Genomic DNA, 19,684 nt, shown 5'->3' on the forward strand with positions numbered 1-19,684 from the left:
GTGTGAGTGGGGGAGGGGCAGAGAGAGGGGGAGACACAGAATCTGAAGCAGGCTTCAGGCTCCAAGCTGTCAGCACAGAGCCCGAAGTGGGGCTCGAACTCACAAACCGTGAGATCATGACCTGAGCCGAAGTCAGACACTCAACCGACTGAGCCTCCCAGGCGCCCCCAAGTGGGGGTTCTAATCGTTTTCTTTCTAGGCTTGATGGGGTGCTGATGTTGCTTGGCTGCTCTTTGGTTGGTCTGTTGGCCAAGTGTCCGTTTCGGGCCTGCTGACACTGTGCGCACCAAGCCACATGTGTCTGAGGCTGCCCAGTGGGCCTGCCGCCCTTGCGCTCAGCAGGTGCCCGGGCCCAGGGGAGGCCGAGCGCAAGAGTGCTTGAAAACACACAAGGGAGCCCCTCTGGGTTAGGAGCAGCGAGGGCAGGGATTTATAACGTTAGGTGACTCCCAACCACAGACCCACCTGTTGAATTTTGTGTGAAACTAGCATACTCTCTTTTGAGTCTTGCAGTGAAATTGGAGCCTGGCTTTGCCCTTAGCTAGACACGGGATGGTATCGTGCGATGCTGGCCGTTGGTGGTTGTCTGCATGTATCTTTGCCAGCCTTTATGAGCATCCTGAAGTGCTGGGAGCCAGGGGCTGCACCCGAAATAACCGGTGAAACCTGTGTGTTCACAGTGGATGGAATCGATCCCAACTTTAAGATGGAGCACCAGAACAAGCGGTCCCCGTTGCACGCTGCCGCCGAGGCCGGCCACGTGGACATCTGCCACATGCTGATCCAGGTCGGACGCACGGCTCTCCGCAGAGCCTTCCACACGCTCTGTCTTGCCTTTGTCAAGTGAAATTGCGCAAGATTCATAGTTGTGAGAGCTGGGAAGTCAAACAGCACTGAATGGTCTAAACAGAAAACCAGTGTTTCTGTCCCTCCAGTCCCGGCACGCCCTGGCCCTGCTGGCAGTCTTGAAGCTGTTTCTCTGGCGTTTACCACTGGGTTTGAAAATAATGTGCTGCTGTACAGCTGTTTCTTGATTTGTTATTTTCGTTTCCATTTTGCAGCCAGTTTTTGATATTAATTACTGACTTTGGAGTGTGGGAAGGCTTGGCCCAGGCACGCGCACCTCCCTCCCCCAGTCCTCCTCATTTGGTCATGTCCCTGTGTTGCTGAGATGAGTGGGGAGATCTTGTGTTGGGTGGTCACGCCAGTACTTTCAGAGCTGGCCACGTCACGTCCGAGAGCGGTAATCGTTTTGTGTTTCTGTTGTCTCTCGGCCTCCTGCTGATTCATTCCTAACCCTCTCAACAGACTGCACCTTGTCTCCATGTCACCAGGAAGCCCGTTGCGTGCTCCCATGCTTTGTTTCTCTGGGACACCCCCTTTCTGACCCTGTATTGGTTCCCTGTCTCCTGGAGACCACATTTTCAGTCTGATCCTTTATCTCCGGAAGCTTCAGAAAATTTTCTTTAACCCACTGGTCTGAAATTTCACTGTGACACAGCAGTCTTTTGACTCCTTTGGGGCATTTAGTACGTCATACGTTCCTGTCCCTTGTTCTGGGGTTTCTGGGTGCTGTCTGCCCGTCTGCATGCCCAGTGGTGCCCCCTGCAGCCCCTGTTTACACATTAGGCCTTATGGACTAATTCTCTGGTCTTCCTTTCCTGCCATGCACCATTCCTTCATTTTCGCTTCCACTTGCTGGCAGTGTTCTCCACCTCACCCTCCAGCTCCTCTGGGGAGCTTTAATCTGTACAGGCCCATCTTGAGATCTTTCTGGCACCCTGTGAGTTCCTTTTTTGTACCTCTGTTCTTCCCTTGTTTCTTTGAAGATATTATGAGAATTTTGAAGTTTTATGCTGCTCTGTTCATTTGGTCTTTATTTTTGAAAGGTTTTCCTCAAATGCCCGATTCCTGTTTGCTTATATCTAATGTGATAACATGCTGGTGGGGGATCCCTGCCCTGTCACTGTCGGGTGCCCCGCAGACGCTGCCGTCTCAGGAGGAACACACGTACAGGTTGTCTCCTGAGCATGTATGTCTCTGTGGGAGCCGGAGGTGCTGGCGGCCAGGGCACCTGGGATGTTCCCTGGTGGTTCTGGCCAGAGCCCATGGAAGTGACAGCCATGGGTGGGGCAGGACACGACTCCATTGGTGTTTGCACTTGTATCTTACAGTAGATATACCTGTTGGGGTAGATTCCTAATGCCTGAAAATGTTCTTGCAGACCCTTCCCAGCTTTGTGGCTTGCCAAAGAGCCTCTGTTTTTTTGTATCTTGTTAAGTAGCATGTTGGTAGATTTGTTAAAAACTCAGTGTGATGATCTTGGTATTTTATTTTATTTTATTATTATTTACTATTTTTTTAATTTACATCCAAGTTAGTTGGCATATAGTGCAACAGTGATTTCAGGAGTAGAATCCAGTGGTTCGTCCCCTATGTATAACACCCAGTGCTCATCGCAACAAGTGTCCTTAATGCCCCTTGCTCATTTAGCCCACCCCCTACCCACAACCCCTCCAGCAACCCTCAGTTTGTTCTTTGTATTTAAGAGTCTCTTATGTTTTGCCCCCCCTTTTATATTATTTTTGCTTCCCTTCCCATATGTTCATCTTCCACATATGAGTGAAGTCATATGATATTTCTCTTTCTCTGATTTTCGCTTAGCATAATATAATACCCTCTAGTTCCATCCGTGTGGTTGCAAGTGGCAAGATTTCATTCTTTTTGGTTACTGAGTAATACTCCATTGTATATATATACACCATATTTTCTTATTCCATTCATCTGTTGATGGACATGGGGCTCTTTCCATACTTTGGCTGTTGTTGATAGTGCTGCTATAAACATATAAACATGGGGGTGCATGTGCCCCTTCGAAACAGCATACTGGTATCCCTTGGGTAAATACCTAGTCGTGCAATTGCTGGGTCGTAGGGTAGTTCTATTTTTAGTTTTTTGAGGAACCTCCAGACTGTTTTCCAGAATGGCTGCACCAGTTTGCATTCCCACCCGCAGTGCAAAAGGGTTCCTCTTTCTCTGCGTCCTCGCCAACATCTGTTGTTGCCTGAGGTGTTAATGTGAGCCATTCTGACAGGTGTGGGGTGGTACCTCGTTGTGGTTTTAATTTTTATTTCCCTGATGATGAGAGATGTTGAGCATCTTTTTCATGTGTCTGTTAGTCACCTGGATGTCTTCTTTGGAAAAATGTCTGTTCTTTTTCTCATTTTTTCACTGGATTGTTTGGTTTTCAGGTGTTAAGTTTGATAAGTTTTTTTATAGATTTTGGATACTAATCGTTTATCTGATATGTCATTTGCAAATATCTTCTCCCATTCCATTGGTTGCCTTTTAGTTTTGCTGATTGTTTTCTTTGCTGTGCAAAAGCATTTTATTTTGATGAGGCCTCAATAGTTCCCTTTTTGCTTTTGTTTCCCTTGTCTCTGGAGATGTGTTGAGTAAGAAGTTGCTGTGGGTGAGGTCGAAGAGGCTTTTGCCTGCTTTCTCCTCGAGGATTTTGATGGCTTCCTGTCTTATGTTTAGGTCTTTCATCCATTTTGAGTTTATTTTTGTGTCTGGTGTAAGAAAGTGGTTCAGGTTCATTTTTCTGCGTTTTGGTGTCCAGTTTTCCGAGCACCACTTGCTGAGGAGACTATCTTTATTCCTGCTTCGTCCAGGATTAGTTGGCCATACATTTGTGGGTCCATTTCTGGGTTCTCTGTTCTGTTCCATTGATCTGAGTGTCTGTTGTTGTGCCAGTACCATACTGTCTTGATGATTACAGCTTTGTGATACGTCTTGAAGTCCAGGATTGTGATGCCTCCAGCTTCGGTTTTCTTTTTCAGGATTGCTTTGGCTAATTTGGGGTCTTTTCTGGTTCCGTACAAATTTTAGAATTATTTGTTCTAGCTCTGTGAAGAATGCTGGTGTTATTTTGATAGGGATTGCACCGAATATGTAGATTGCTTTGGGTAGTATCGACACTTTAACAATACTTGGTCTTCTAATCCAGGAGCATGGAATATTTTCCATTGTTCTGTGTCTTTATTCTTCCATAAGCTTTCTATAGCATTTAGTGTATAGACTTTTCACCTTTTTGGTTAAGTTCATTCCTACGTATTTTATAGTTTTTGATGCAGTTGTAAATGGGATTGATTCCTTAATTTCCCTTTTGCTATTTCTTTATTGGTGTATAGAAATGCAGCTGATTTCTGTGCATTGATTTTATATCCTGTGGCTTTGCTGAATTCATGGATCAGTTTTAGTGTTGTTGTTGTTGTTGTTGTTGTTTTTGTGGAATCTTTTGGGTTTTCCATATACAATATTGTGTCATCTGTGAAGAGTGAAAGTTTGACCTCCTCCTTGCTGATTTGGATGCTTTTTTTTTTTTTTTTTTTTTAATTTTTTTTTTTTTCAACATTTTTAATTTATTTTTTTATTTTTTTTGGGACAGAGAGAGACAGAGCATGAACGGGGGAGGGGCAGAGAGAGAGGGAGACACAGAATCGGAAACAGGCTCCAGGCTCCGAGCCATTAGCCCAGAGCCCGACGCGGGGCTCGAACTCACGGACCGCGAGATCGTGACCTGGCTGAAGTCGGACGCTTAACCGACTGCGCCACCCAGGCGCCCCTGGATGCTTTTTATTTCTTTGTGTTATCTGATTGCTGAGGGTAGGACTTCCAACACTGTGTTGAATAACAGTGGTGAGAGTCTTCGTATTTTAATAGGAACTTCTGGTCTAGCTAATACTTACTGTAATTTCTGGCATTCATTCATTCATTCATTCATTTAATTTTAAACATTTATTTATTTTTTTCTTTTTTGAGAGAGAGAGAGAGAGAGCGAGCGAGCGAGTGAGCCAGGGAGGGGCAGAGAGAATCCCAAGTAGTGAATCCCTCTGTGCTGACAGCCTGACTTGGAGCTCGAATTCACAAACCGTGAGATCATGACCTTAGCTGAAATCAGGAGTTGGACGCTTAGCTGACTGAGCCACCCAGGCACCCTCAAATATTTCTTTTTAAATTTCCTTTGTTGTTGTCTTTTGGGTTGATATTTGTTTTAATTTTCTCATTTCCTTTCTCTTCACTCACTTGGAGGCTACATACTCCTCTTTGTCGCCTCCAGAGGTCGCTCTGTGATCTGGTGTGCAAGTGTTGTGTCCTTGGTCTTGAGACAGGCGAGAAGAGGGAGCTGCAGGTGCCGGGGAGCGAGGGAGGGAAGGTGCGCTGGCCTGCTGAGCTCCGGCGGGGAGACCTGTGGAGGCCTCGGGTGCAAGTTCAAGAGAAGCCTGGTAGGACTTGGGGACAGCCGAGGTGGCCTCCCAAAGTGGTCACAAGGGTTGGTTCTTGGCAGTGACAGTGGTAAGTGGCTAATCTGACAGAGGACAAGCCTGTTGGAGAGAGGTCAAGGGCAGCTGGCATGGCTATTGAGGCAGTGACTTCGGATGCTGGTGCTCTGAGGGAGAGGGCTGGGAGTCAGTACTCCAACCGGATGTCCTCTCATCCTTGTCCTGTGGAGTCACAGAGGGTGTGGCTTATGCTTCTCTGAGGGTGGCCTGGAGGCCCAGTACAGTGTGGGACTGTTGTAGGACAGGGATGAAGCAGGAGGTGGGGGCAGGTCACCCCAATGGGCCTGTTTGCTGCATGAGGTTGAGTGAGGGGGCCACCCAGGCTTCTCCTCACTCTCAGAGACTGGTATGGAGGGCTTCTTGGGAGACGTTACCCTGGATTTGGAATTCTAGGTTGCTGGTTCATTTCTCTTGCTTTGTTTAAGGAATGATTCCACCGTCTTCTAGTTTCCATGCTTGCTTTTTAAGAAATTAGCTTGTTGTTCCTTTTAAAGGACTTGTTTTCTCTTTGGCCTTTTTTTTTTTTTTTTAATTTTTTTTTAAAGAAATCTTTTTCTCGTTTTTAATGTTTATTCGTTTATTTTGAGAGAGAGAGAGAGAGCACGCACAAGCGTGGAGGGGCAGAGATGGATAGAGAGAATCCCAGGCAGGCTCCGTGCCGTCAGTGCAGAGCCCGATTTGGGGCTCGAACTCACAAACCTTGAGATCATGACCTAAGCCAAAATCAAGAGTTTGATACTCAACCAACTGAGCCTCCCAGGCGCCCCTGGCCCTTTTTTTTTTTTTTTTTTTTTTTTATGTTGAAGAGTGTGTGTGTGAATGCGTGTATGTGTGGTGCATACAGAAAGGTCCTTAAGGTAGGGGTGCCTGGGTGGCATAGTCAGTTAACTGCCCGACTTCGCTCAGGTCACGATCTCACAGTTTGTGACTTTGAGCCCCGCATCGGGTTCTGTGCTGACAGCTCGGAGTCTGGAGCCTCCTTGGGATTCTGTGTCTCCTTCTTTCTCTGCCCCTCCCCTACTCACGATCTGTCTCTCTCTGTCTCAAAAATAAACATTTGAAAATTAAAAAAAATAAAAGTCCTTACGGTATAAGCATCCTGTTAATAAATAATCATAAATGGCTCCCACCTCACCCCAGGTCAGGACACAACAGAGCCTACTCCCCGCCAGAGGGGCTGGCTCTCCAGGCTCTGATGGTGACAGCCCCCATCTCTGCACTTCTCTGGTTTGACCACCTTGCAAGCACCCGCAAACCATGTGGCTTACCCGTGTTTGCCTCTCAGCTTTGTGCTCATGGAGTCCCACAGTGGGGATTCTTCTGTGTCTGCCTTTCAGTCCAAGGGCAGAAGCCTGCCTTGTGCCCGTGACCACTGAGGGAGGAAGTGTGCCTGAGCTCTGGTCCCTGGGCCTGCCTCTGCTGCCCTCGTGTGAGGTGCCATCCTGGGAAAGCAAGTGGGGGCAGGAGCTCTGTGCTGGTCTGCAGCTTCTTGTGGGTCTTAAACTGTTGCAAAATAAAATGTTACTTATTGTGGAAAACCAGCCCTTTTTAGTGTTGTTTTCTGTGGCCTTCTGGGCTGACCTGATGTGTAGGGCTTGGCTCCAGCTGCCTGGATTCTTAGCCTGATGTTTAATTCACTGGCCCAGGCTGCTCACCCTCTGAGCTTGGGAGCCTGTGATTTTGTGTATTTTTCTTCCTTTAGAACCTGAGCTTTTCTTGAGATTCCCCAGGAAAGATATGAGGCGGGCTTTTCTAGTTTGCCCTAAGTCCAAGAGTGTTGTTCCCTGGAGACTCCGCTTTCGTGGGGTGTCTCCCACCCCACCGTGTCCACCGGGCAGGCTCTGGCTCTGCTCCCTCTCTCCAGCCCCAGAGCAGCACTAAAGCCACCGCCGTCTCTCCTGGGCTGCTGTCCTGCCGGGGTCTGAGAAGTGTCCTCTCCCAGCCAGGAGCGCCTTTGAAGAGTGGTTTTGATACCTTCCCATCTGTTGAATTTTCATCCTCGGGTCTCACTGGGAGCAGCAGTTATTTCATTTGGGCCCCGGTTCTCTGCAGTGTGGCATGCCTTGCCACGTGTGGCTGTTTGAATGTAAATGACAAAGTTAAACGAAAGGAAATGTGTGCCCCTCCGGCCTCAGCTGCACCTCCCAAGCTCGGGGGCTGCGTGTTCGGGGCGGCTGTGCTGGGTGCAGACGGAGAGCTCCAGTGCCAGCACTGGGGACGTCCGTAGTGTGGGCACCCCTGCCACTGGGCACTCATAGCAGCTGCCCTGTCCTGGGTCCAGGTGTGTGTGTCCCCATTGACAGGCCACCTCCATCTGCTCCCCAGCTCTGGGTGCCTGTCGCCCTGTCCTTCATGTGTTAGTGTTACTGCCATGAGCCTATGAGGTGTCTTCTAACACAGAAAGGTGGGTGTTCTAACAGTCACAGAGCCCGGAGGGGAAGGACAGAGCCACACCTGTTGCACTGACCCCTGAGCCTAGGGACTGCCATGGGGGTGTGCCATGCACACCCCCACACAGGATCTTGCACATTCTGCACGCTCTCACAGGGGCCTTTTGGGGAAGAGGGGTGGGGGTTGGGATCTGCCTGGACTTGGTGTGTCTGGCCTGGAGCTTAAACTAAGTCCGTCCTGCTGGATGGACTGGAGCTTTTCCCTGGGGACCTGCTTCCCTGTTCTCACCATTCTCTCTGGGGGAATCCCGTCAGTCACGTGGGGATCTCCTGGTTTGACTCTCTTTTCTCTGTCTCCTCCCTTTGTCTCGCGGTCTTCCCTACCTTTTCCTGGTGATGATCACTTTTTTCTGGGCTGACTGGCGTGGTGTCGGTTCTGGATTGTGTGTTCCAGTGAGGGTCTGTGTGCTTGTGTGTGGGCTTGGTCACTTTTTGCTCCTCCTTTCGCTCAATCGTGCCGGGAACTAGTTGTGAGTCCTCAGACCTGCCCCTGAAATCTCAGGGAGGGCCTGGTCCTCTGATCCCTGACTTTCAACTCTGCTTGTGGCCAACAGCCCCATCCTGCCCTCTGGAATTTGGCAGAAGTCTCCTTCGAGGCTCCCTGAGTCACCTCAGCTCGCTGGTTTCCCTGTGCAACACTCTGGGTCTATTTAAAAATTTCTTAACTCATTTTTAAAAAATTTTTTTCTAATGTTTATTTTTGAAAGAGAGAGACAGAACGGGAGTGGGGAAGGGGCAGAGAGAGAGGGAGACACAGAATCTGAAGCAGGTTCCAGGCTCTGAGCTGTCAGCACAGAGCTCGACACAGGCCCCAAACTCACAAACTGTGAGACATGACCTGAGCTGAAGTCGAGCACTTAACTGACTGAGCCACCCAGGCGCCCCACTCATTTTGTTATTTTTGTTTTTAATTGCTAACAGCAAAAACAATACTATTCTTAGCCTTCTCCTAATAAGTATTTATTTTATAAACTAAATACTAGCTTTTGGTATGTCAGTTTAAGAAGGTGGAGGTTTTTCCCCTATGGGGAAGAAAGGTTTCAGTTGTGAGATAGCTGATTTGCTTCTAGCACACGACCTATTTTAAAGTTGGGGGCTTAAGTTTCACACAGACTGAAGTTTATCTATGTATACTTGCTAGCTCATTAGTTTTCCAAGTACATGCTCTATTGGGAGAATTAGAAATTGCTTCAGAATACATACTCCTGGAGATCAGTTTTGGTTCTGCTTATTTTGTTTGGGAAGCATTAAAACAGCCAGAGAAAGAGGTCACTGAACCAGAGTGTCCTTTGGTCATTGTAGGCCAGTTGACGGCCTGCCTCCTGGCCCAGCCCCACTGAGCGGTCCCTTCCACATCCCTTCTTTGCCTACTTTAGAAGGTTTTCACTTCTTTTTAATTTCTAAAGGTATTGTCACTAACGTGCTTTAAACATTTTCTATCAAATTGGTTGGAAATGAAAATGCTCTTTTTTTTAATTTTTAAATGTTTATTTGTGTGTGGGAGAGAGAGAGACAGAGCACGAGCAGGGGAGAGAGGGAGACACAGAATCCGAGGCAGGCTCCAGGCTCTGAGCTGTCAGCACAGAGCCCAACTTGGGCCTCAAACCCATGAACCATGAGATCGTGTCCTGAGCTGAAGTCAGAGACAACCGACTGAGCCACCCAGGGGCCCTGAAAATGCTCTTCTTGAACTAAAGATTTGGCAATAATAGGACAATCATGTCTTTGAATTCGGTTCTGAAGACTCAGTTATAGTTGGTCATTAGAAATGATGTTTTAACGTAGCTCACGAGGTCTTAGCACTTGCAAGTGTCTGAAGTGTCTGAATGTGAGCCAGGTGGGGGCTACCGTGGCGGCTCCCCCACACCTGAACTGTCCTGTGTCACCAGGCGGGCGCAAACATTGACACCTGCTCAGAAGACCAGAGGACCCCATTGATGGAGGCGGCAGAGAACAACCATTTGGATGCAGTGAAGTACCTCATCAAGGCCGGCGCCCTCGTGGACCCGAAGGTACGCTACCTGGTCTGAATCCCCTTCCAGTTTTGTGTCGAAATTTCTCATAAAGCTAAGCCGGGGCCGGTTCCTCGTTGGAGCAGCTTCAGGAATTGGCAGCCGGCAGATGTCCACCTGGTAGTCCAGAAGCAGTTGTCTGCTCTCCTTGCGTGGTCACGGGTCTATTTGGGAGAATACTAGTGAGCACTGGGTGTGCTGTGCCTGGCGATAGTCGCAGCAACTAGTAAGGAGTCTGCCGTGCCCAGTCTCTCCCTCCTTCATTTTGTGCGCTTTTCCTCTTCTGACTTTAACTTAGAGCAGTTAGACACCCCACTCCAAAAGAGCATACAAATTGGGAAGAACAAGTAAAATGATCTCTGTTCGTAAATGGTATGATTTTATATGTAGAAAACCCTAAAATCCCATCCAAAATCTAGAACTAACAAATGCGTTCAGAGAAGTTATAAGATACAAAGTTAATACAGAAACATCAGTTATATTTTTATACGCTTGAGATGAGTTATCCAACAAGGAAATTAAGAAAACAATTCCATTTATAACAGCATCAAAAAGAGTAAAATACTAGGAATAAACTTAACCAAGGACACGAAAGACTTATAGACTGAAAACCACAAAACATTGCTGAGAGAGATTAAAGAATTGACTTAAGAACATGGGAACATGTCCTGCGTTCATGGGTTGGACGAGTGAATATTGTCACAATGCCAGTACCGCCCAGAGTGAACCACAGATCCAGCGCAATCCCTGTCAGAATCCCAACGAGTTTCTCACAGAAATAGAAAAGCACGTCCTGAAACTCCTGCGGATCTCAAGGGACCCTGAACAGCCAAAACAACCCTGCAAAAGAACAAAGCTGGAGGCCCTACACTTCCTGACTTCAAAACCTACTACAGAGCTACCGTAATCAACAGAGCGCAGTGCTGGTGTGAAGACAGAATGGCCCAGAAACGAACCCTCAAATGGATAAAGTGATTTTTAGGAGGGGGCCAAGACCACTCAGTGGGAGGAAAGGGCCATCTTTTTAACAAATGGTGCCAGGAAAAGGGAACCTCCACATGCAAAGGAATGCAGTTGGGCCCTTACTTTAGACTGTTTTCAGATATTAACTCAAAATGGATCAAAGATCTAAATGTAAGAGCTTAAACCATAAATGTCTTAGAAGAAAAGATAGAGGAAAATCTTCTCAACATTCATTGGATATGGCAATGATTTCTTGTATGTGACACCAAAAGCACAGACAATAAAATTAAAATAGATAAACTTCATCAAAATTGAAAATTTTGTTTGTCAAAGGATACTATCCCAAAGTGTGAAGAGACAACTCACGGGATGGTAAAAATAGTCATAAATCTTGATAGGGGATTCCTATGCAGAATATATAAAGAACTCCTACCACCCAATAACAAAAGTCCAACCCAGTTCAAAGATGGGCAAGGAGTTTGAATAGGCGTTCCTCCAAAGAAGCTCTATAAATGGCCAGTTAGCACACAACAAGATATTCAGCATCACCAGTCATCGGGGAAATGCAAATCAAAACCACAGTGAGTCACCTCACCCCCTTCGGGCAGCTATTATCTAAACACGGAAAATAAGTGCTGGCAAGGTTGCGGAGAAACTGGAGCCCTCGTGCACTGCTGGCAGGAAGGTAAAATCGTGCAGCTGAGTGGAAAACTGTGGCGGATCCTCAAAAACTTAAACGTAGAATTACCATGTGATCCAGCTGTTCCAGTCAAGAAACTGAAAGCAGGTGCATGAATCAGTGTTTGCTCCCCCATGTTCTCAGCAGCATTGTTCACAAAGCGAGAAGGTGGAAACAGCCAAGGTGTCCCCCTGCAGGGGGACAGGTTAGTGAAAAGTGGTCTGTGTGCATCGTGGGGGTTCGCTCAGCTGCGAATGGGAAGGAAGTCCCAGCACCAGCGTCGTGCTGAGTGAGAGCAGCCCTCATCCTGTAGGATCCACTCCTGTGAGGACCCAGGATCATCAAATCTAGACGCTGGAAGTAAGTTAAAGGATACCGGGGGCGGGGCCAGGGGTGGGGCGGGGCGGGGCGGGGCGGGGCGGGGCGGGCGTCCCTTCTTAGTGGACCCCACGCTTCCTTCCAGAGTCCGCACCCACGGTGGCACGCTACCACTGACTCGTACACTTTAAGGTGACTAAAATGACAAGTTTTATGTTGTGTACCTACACATGTATTTGTTTAGAGCCACGATAAAACTATAAAAACGATCTCATGGTCTTTCACAGTGTCACACAATTTCCCAACAAAAAACTTACACTGTTGATAGTAATTTATCAGCTTCCTTTTTCCATCAAATATCACTATTTTTCTGTCATTAAATATTATCTTATCACATTATTTTAAGTGGCTGCATTGTATTTCATATTATATTGTCATTGTATTTCATGATGTAACATAATGGTATCGTTTTTAGTCAGATTTACTTATTGCCTAATATTTAGTTTTGAATTTCCATTATACACAGTGCTTCAGTAAAACGTTTTCTTAGCTAAGTTTTGGTACATGTTTGGTTTCTTTAGGACATATTTCTGGGTGTGGAATTGTTAGATCAAAATATATAATCATTTTTAAGGCTTTTTATATTTTTTTCTGAAGGGCACCGAGAGTATGTGAGCACTCGCTCCTGTCTGCTCTTACCAATGCCGACTATTAGAGATTTTTTTGAAAAATATTAATTAACAGTTTGATATACGAAAATGGTTTGATATACGAAATTTATTTTTTTACTATTTTAATTCACTTGTCTTAAAGTGCACACTTTGGTGTATAGCTATTCATATGTTACGAATATTTTTTCCAGCTTATGTTTATAAAGTCGTTTGCTTTATTTTTGGTGGTTTTGCAATCTGGAAACTACTATTGTATAAATATAGATAGCTATTTTTTAAAAATTATTTTTATTTTTATTATTTTTTAATTTTTTTAAGTTTGTTTATTTTGAGAGAGAGGGAGTGGTGAGGCACAGGCAGAGAGAGAGAGAGAGAGAATCCCAAGCAGGTTCTGCACTGTTAGTGCAGAGCCCGACGTGGGGCTTGAACACATGAACTGTGAGATGATGAGCTGAGCTGAAATCAAGACTCAGACACTTAACCAACTGAGCCACCCAGGCGCCCCTGTAGATAGCTATAATTAATCCTCTGTGTTATGATGGGTGGGTGAGTCTCGCATTTACCTCATTCTCTGATGGGTTCACAGGAGCCAGCGCCCAAGCTAAGCACCAATGCAGAGGCAAGAGGTTAGTGTTCAGGGCTTTACAGAAGCAGCAAGAGCCTGTAGACAAGGACTGGAGAAGTATCTGTGGCTTGAGGGGAGCAGGCATCTGAAGTGGGTGACTCGTAGACGAGCTTAGCCATAGATTGGGTGTAGTGTAAGAAGGTGGTCACTGAGGTTGAAGACTGATCATTGAAATTATTCAGTCTGAAGAAGAGGTTGTAGGATAGTTTCCAACTGATATGTAATTGGAGTCCCAGAAAGAGGAGAGAACCTGGTAGAAAAAAATTATGTCGGGAAAAAAATGGTCATAAACTTGCCAGATTTGGTAAGAAAACAATCTACAGATCCAAGAAGCTGAAAAAACCCCAGACTGGGTAAATTCAAAGACTACCTCACCTAAGCACAGTGTGGTTAAAACTGTTGACAACTGAGAATGGAGAAAATCTTACAGGCAGCTAAAGAACAGCACGTTACATGCAGGCGGGCAGTGTCACAGCGAGCCACCAACTTCTCATCTGAAACGATGGGGTAGAAAGCTCAAAAAATTGTCAGTCCAGAAGACTGCATCCAGTAAAAGTCTCCCTGCAAACGAATTGTGTAATAAAACATTCCCAGTTGAACAAAAGCTGATAGGATTTATTGGTACATTTGCCCAAATAGGGTTAGGAAAGCCCGGGAGTCAGCCCAGGAACCGCCCCTGGGAAAGACTGTTGTTTTCTCTAAATTTCCGAGAAGATAGGGGCGCCTGGGTGGCTCAGTCGGCTAAGCGTCCAGTTTCAACTCGGGTCGTGATCTCGCGGTTCGTGGGTTCGAGCCCTACATTGGACTCTGTGCTGACAACTCGGAGCCTGGAGCCTGCTCCAGATTCTGTGTCTCCCGCTCTCTACTCCTTCCCTGCTTGCATACACGCACGCTCTCCCTCTCGCTCTCTCTTGTGCTCTCTCTCTCTCTCTCTCTCTAAAATAAACATTAATTTTTTTTTTAATTTCTAGAAGATAAAAGACTATTTAAAGCAGAAGTAATATCTGTACAAGGTGCAGTTCATACCAGTTTAGAAGTAAAATGTATGCCACCAACAGCACCAAGCAAGAGCCATGAATGGAGCCCTGCTGTTGTCAGGCTGTCGTTTCTGCTGTGGGAGGCAGTAGGTATGAATCCAAGGTGACCGATAAAGAGAATAATATCGTCATCCCCAGAGAAAGCACAAAGAAAATAATTTACAAGAAATAACAGCTTTAAGGACAATTTACGAAAATCGAGTAGAGGCGGTAAGATGGGATCCTGAGCAGTATTTGTATAACTACAGGCAGGAGAAGAGGAGTAAACACCAATGGTACAAGGAGCCCTGTCCCTGTCCGTGGTGACACCACGTGTGAAGACTGAACACACCAGGACCAGCTGTGTGCTGCTGCAGGGTGCTTGCGTTATTGGAGGCACGGCTGGAAATAAAAAGGATGGAGAATGTAGATCATGCAGATGGTAAATGTGAGAATCAAAAGGAAAAATTTTTAAACTTCTATAAGAGAAAAGATTATCTTTGTGATTGCAGCATAGGGAAAGGTATCTTAAGACACAGAAAAGTACAAAAATGGTAAAGTGAAGTGCATTAGAATTAAGAATTTCTAATCAACAGGATGTCACAAAGTTCACAAAAGGCAGGCTACACACGCCCAGAAGATTTTGCAGCACACTGGCAAAGGATTCATATCCAAAACTATAAGGAAGTCCTACAAATAAAAGAATCCAAAAGAAAAACAGGCAAGGAATGAGCGGCAGTCCTCAGAAGAGGAAGTCTGAGTAACCAGCAAACACGCGGAAGGCGCTCAGCCTTTTGAAAACAAGCCTGAGACCCTGTTGTGTAGCCCTTGGATGTGGTGGTGCTCAAAGGTTGGACCGCCCAGAGGAGCCACAGCGCCCCCTGCATCCCTGTTGCTGGGCGTGTGCCCCCGCCCCCAGGATGTGTGAACAGGGGACGGTTTTGCAATCTCAGTGCATCTTTAAAGAGCACAAAGTCAAACAGAACACTTGAGAACAAGGCAAGCCTTTGAAGCCAACAACCATACGTTTTTGTGTTTATCATACAATTAAAATTTTAAACACCAGTAATCACAGGATTGGACTGTGTGGGTTTTCTTGAGAAAAGTGGGTTTACTGATTAACTTCAGTCTTGATAAGAAGTGTGTATTATATGTATGTGAAAATGTAGGATTACTGCTCTTAGGGTTAGAAACGGAGAGAAAGAGGGAATAAGGAAACATGGTCAATAGAAAGATGGGAGCCGGTGGGGAGAGAAGCAGAGGGGCCCGTGAGGAGAAGACGGTGGGAGTGTGTCCGCGTGGGTCCTTGAGGTGCGTGCACAGGAGGGATCCATCTGTGAAAGATGCTACCTCAGGTTGGCACCGAGCCTGGCTGTATAGACGGGGCATGAATGGTCCCCCAGCCCTCCCGGAACCCCCGAGTCTCTCCTGGAGCTTCCTGAGTCCGACCTCTCCTCTCCAGTGGTGGGTGGCTTTTGTTTTGTTTCGAGGTAGTTCAATTAATGGGATATATTTAGCATGCCTGAGGAAGCAGAGCTGAAAGCTAACAGGGAGACGTGCCCAAGCAGCCTCAGGAAACAGAACGCACTCAGTCAGCCACCAGGACGTGTGTGGGGCTGCAGGGCAGGCTTTGCCCCTGTTCTGAGCCCCTGCTCTTCCCTGCCATTTATTATCTTTAATCCTGTGGCGTACAGACAGTGATTACTGCCTCATTAGCACTGCTTTAAACGTGCAGTGGCAACCATTTCTTGTAGAGGTCCTGATGGGCACTGTGGCCCTCTGGTCGTGTGAGGAGTGCAGTGGCTTGAAACAGTCCCAGGGGCCCTGTTGGAACAGAGGGACAGGTCACCGCACCTGGCCACATGGAGAAGCCTGGGGCGTGCCACGGCCTGTCAGACCGTGAAGGAAAGGGAGGGACAGCGGTTCACATGTGTGCCTGCAGGCTGTCTGCAAGTGAAAGGCCCTTTGCCACCTGAGGCCCCGTCCCATCGGCGTCAGAAGCTCGGGGTCTGGACCCCAGTGGTACAACCTCTGAAAACAACCCCACCCTCCTCTGCCTGGGCTCCTTATCGTTCTAGACGGCACCTCCCCCCCTGTGGGGAATGAAGGTTCACTGTGGCCATGCGCTCAGGGCCTGGCACGCTGTAAGTCATGTGATTTCTCTGGATCTAAATGGCATTTGTGTTGCAGGATGCAGAGGGCTCCACCTGTTTGCACCTTGCTGCCAAGAAAGGCCACTATGATGTGGTTCAGTATCTGCTTTCAAATGGACAAATGGACGTCAACTGTCAGGTAAAGCCACGTCCTCCACTTCCCGACGCTCTACCTGGCTGGTTGGCCAGAGACCCCAGTCTCCTTTGTAACAGTCCTGGCTCCCTGCCTGTTTTCTGTGGCCCCCCTTGCAAGGCCTCGGAAGGCCTGGCCTCACTCACCCTGGCTGCCGCCTCCCCAGGCCGCCCACTGGTTACTCTGAGAGCTCATCCCGCAGTGACCTCTTGGGCCACCGTAGTCTCCTGGCCTGGGTGAACAGGTCACCACTGAGTGGGGTCCCTGACCTCCTGTATGCCGGGTGCCCTCCCTCCCGTCGTGCCCATCTTCCCACCTAGTGGCTCTCAGGGTTCCAGGGCAGGGTCTTTGCGTGACGAGTAGTCCTTGGCCTGAGGAGGTCCCATGTGTGTCAAGTGAGTGAGTGACTCGGGAGAGCATTGAGGGAGCTTCCCTCCCACTTGCTGGGGCCCAGACCCCTCTCCTCCCACTTGACTCTGGGCTCTGGGAAGGCTGTCTTGGCATACAGGCTCTGCCCCATCTTTTAGGAGTGTCATTGCCTCCAGCCCAGCTCTCTGCAAGCCAGCCTGACAGAGACCCTCCCCAGTGGCCTAGAGATGTGGTTCCCTGCCATGTGCCTCACGGCCCACCTCTGCTCTCACAGGGTCCACGGGCTAGACCCCTACGCTGTTTCATTTTCTGCCTCCCATTTGGTTGGGTTTTGAACATTTCCTCTCCTGGGCTGGGCTGGCTCCACGAGGCCAGCTTGTCCCTGCGGTGTCCCCAGTGCCCAGGCGGTGCCCACAGCCAGCCTGCAGGGAGGGCCTCGCTACAGTCATGGAAGCTGCATATCTGCCAGAGAGATGTGGCAGCTGGGGGCGTGCAGGGAGTCGTTTGAGAGGTGCTGGGGAGGGTTGAGCTTTCTGCCACCAGACCATGAGTTGGCAGCGTGATACGCATTTCCTGAGGACTTGCTTTTCCTGGTTTAAACAAAACTACCCATGACCAACTGAGTAAGGAGAGACAGGCCTGGGTGGGTGGAGTGGTAGAAAGCCGACTGGTCAGAACCACGGTGGACCCTACAGATGGGGTCAGTCTGCGAAGACTTTCTGCCGTCTGCCCTTCAGGAGGAAGCCAGAACTGCGCACAGCCTCCATCAGTCTCTGGGCTTGGATTGCTTTCCGTCCGCAGTCCTTGGCAGCCTGGTCTTGCTTCCTCCTTGGGGTCTGTGTCACTAGGGCCAGCACTTCCCACCAACCAGACTTCTGGTCTCTGAGGGTCGGTCTGGTCAACGGTGTTTCTGGTCCAGGGATCCAGGCAGGTGCACTCAGGTGTGCGGGGTATTGTCCTGGCAGTGTCTGTCCTCCAGGCTGGAGAGGGGCGAGGTCCCGCAGAACCATCTGTCCCCCTCAGAGCAGAGGTTTGTGAGGGTCACACTGGGTGGTTCTGGCTCCGTCTTGCACCCACTGAGATGTCTGGGGCTATACCCGGAGCCTTGGCTTCCTCACCAAGAAAATGGGAACTTGGTCTGGCTCCCGCCTCTTGGGGCCGCCTTATAGGTCCTCAGTGAGACTGCTCTTCATGTAACTTGTCTCTGGGAGCTGTGGTGAATTGTAGGGCTTTGTGTTTTGTTTTGTTTGTTTTTTGAAATTAGGATGATGGCGGCTGGACACCCATGATTTGGGCCACTGAGTATAAGCATGTGGAGCTCGTGAAGCTGCTGCTGTCCAAGGGGTCTGACATCAACATCCGGGACAACGTGAGTCTCTGGGTTTCGCTGGTCCTAAGCAGGTCCTGGAGGAGGATGGAGAGACCAGGGCGTGCAGAGCTGACAGCTGAAGGTTCTTTTTCTTGGAAACCTGACCAAGGCTCTGCCCTCTTTTTCCATGTTTTCAGTGGCCCCTGGACCCACTGTGGTTTCCTCAGGTTGTTTTGTGTGTTGGCCAGTTGCTGGGTATAGATTGAGGGGCGGAGGTTCCTGAGACCTGCCTGTGGGTGGTACCTGCCTATTTAGAGGCGCACCTGGATCGAGGAGCCCAGGGTGCACACCATCCCTGTGCAGGTAGATGTGTGAGCGCCGGCTCATTCTGTGGTTGCCACCATGCACTCAGACCACGAGAGCTAAGGTGCTGGTATTGAAGGCTGGTTTTGTGGGACAGGTTTGGTCTCAGAAAATGGGGGCTTGGGGCCAAGGTCCGAAGACTCACCAGTCCCTGTGGGAGTAACCTCCTGGCAGCCTGTGTGTCAGCAGGCAACTCCGATTAATTAATTAATTAATTAATTAATGTATTTTTAAGTTTATTCAGTTATTATATTAGAGAGAGAGAGAGGGCACACACGCACAAGTGGGGGAGGAGCAGAGAGAGAGAGGAGACACAGAATCTGAAGCAGCTCCAGCCTCCGAGCTATCAGCACAGAGCCTGACGTGGGGCTCAGACCCACGAACCACGAGATCATGACCTGAGCCGAAGTCGGACGCTTAGCCGACGGAGCCGTCCAGGCGCCCCAACTCCAGTTAATTTAAAAGGGCATTTCTGGGAAGGTCACCGGGGACCTGCTCTGGAGCAAGGCAGAGGGACAGGGTTCCCAGAACAGACAGACGCAGTGCGCCCTGCAGAGCTATGTCCACTGTTACAGAGTGTCACCAAAAGCCATAAATAGAAAGTCTAGCCACAGACTCATTAAACTGATAATGAAATAAGAAAGCAGGTTGGCAGTAAGAGTTGATTGTTCCAAGCACACCGTTCAGTAGCGTGCAAGTCAGCGTGGAGCCTGAGAGTCCAAGGTAGGGAGGCAGGTGGCCTTTTCCGGTTCTGAACCCTGAGCGGGACAGGGCTCTCTAGACCCCCGCTTGAAGAAGGGGTGGGAGCAGCGAGCACCACCTGGTCTCTCATTGTGGCTGCTCAGCATTGGGACCCTTTCCTGCATCTGTGAGCGGGTCTCACCCTGCCCAGAAACGTGGCACACAGGCCGGGATCTGGGCCTGCAGCGCGTGGCTCGGCTGCGGGGTGTTTCTGTTCGTGTCCTCAGAGCTGGTGTGGGTACGATGACACCGCCTGAAAGGGACCGGGGACTGGAAGGTGAGGATAAAGGGAAGGGGTGTGGGGAGGTCCCTTGTGGCCGCAGCAGAGAGCAGTCGCGACCTGCCCTGCTGATGCTTTGTGACGTGGTTAGGGCAGTTGCAGCCGTGTGTCCTTGGGCATGGCGCCCCTCGTGCAGCTGTCTGGGGTCGGGGTGCGGGTGTGTGGGCAGCACACGGCTTCACAGAGTCCAGCGGGTGTCAGTGCTGGTGCTGCTGGCGGTCCTCAGGAGTCAGAACAATTGACGGATTGCGTGTCTG

General features: G+C 48.7%; 1 protein-coding gene across 12 annotated transcripts in view; it reads left to right on the forward strand.

The window, feature by feature from the left end:
* The window catches only part of EHMT1 (euchromatic histone lysine methyltransferase 1), a 151,700-nt gene that overhangs the window by 114,437 nt on the left and 17,579 nt on the right, over window positions 1–19,684 (forward strand). For all 12 annotated transcript variants that reach the window (XM_042964405.1, XM_042964407.1, XM_042964410.1 and 9 more), the window contains 4 exons: window positions 681–787; window positions 9,685–9,807; window positions 16,270–16,371; window positions 17,999–18,103. In XM_042964405.1, coding sequence (XP_042820339.1) covers window positions 681–787; window positions 9,685–9,807; window positions 16,270–16,371; window positions 17,999–18,103 — 437 coding nt within the window. The remainder of the gene's footprint in view (window positions 1–680; window positions 788–9,684; window positions 9,808–16,269; window positions 16,372–17,998; window positions 18,104–19,684) is intronic.

This window comes from Panthera tigris, chromosome D4 (genome assembly GCF_018350195.1).
Source record: "Panthera tigris isolate Pti1 chromosome D4, P.tigris_Pti1_mat1.1, whole genome shotgun sequence".
Taxonomy (NCBI): Eukaryota; Metazoa; Chordata; class Mammalia; order Carnivora; family Felidae; genus Panthera; species Panthera tigris.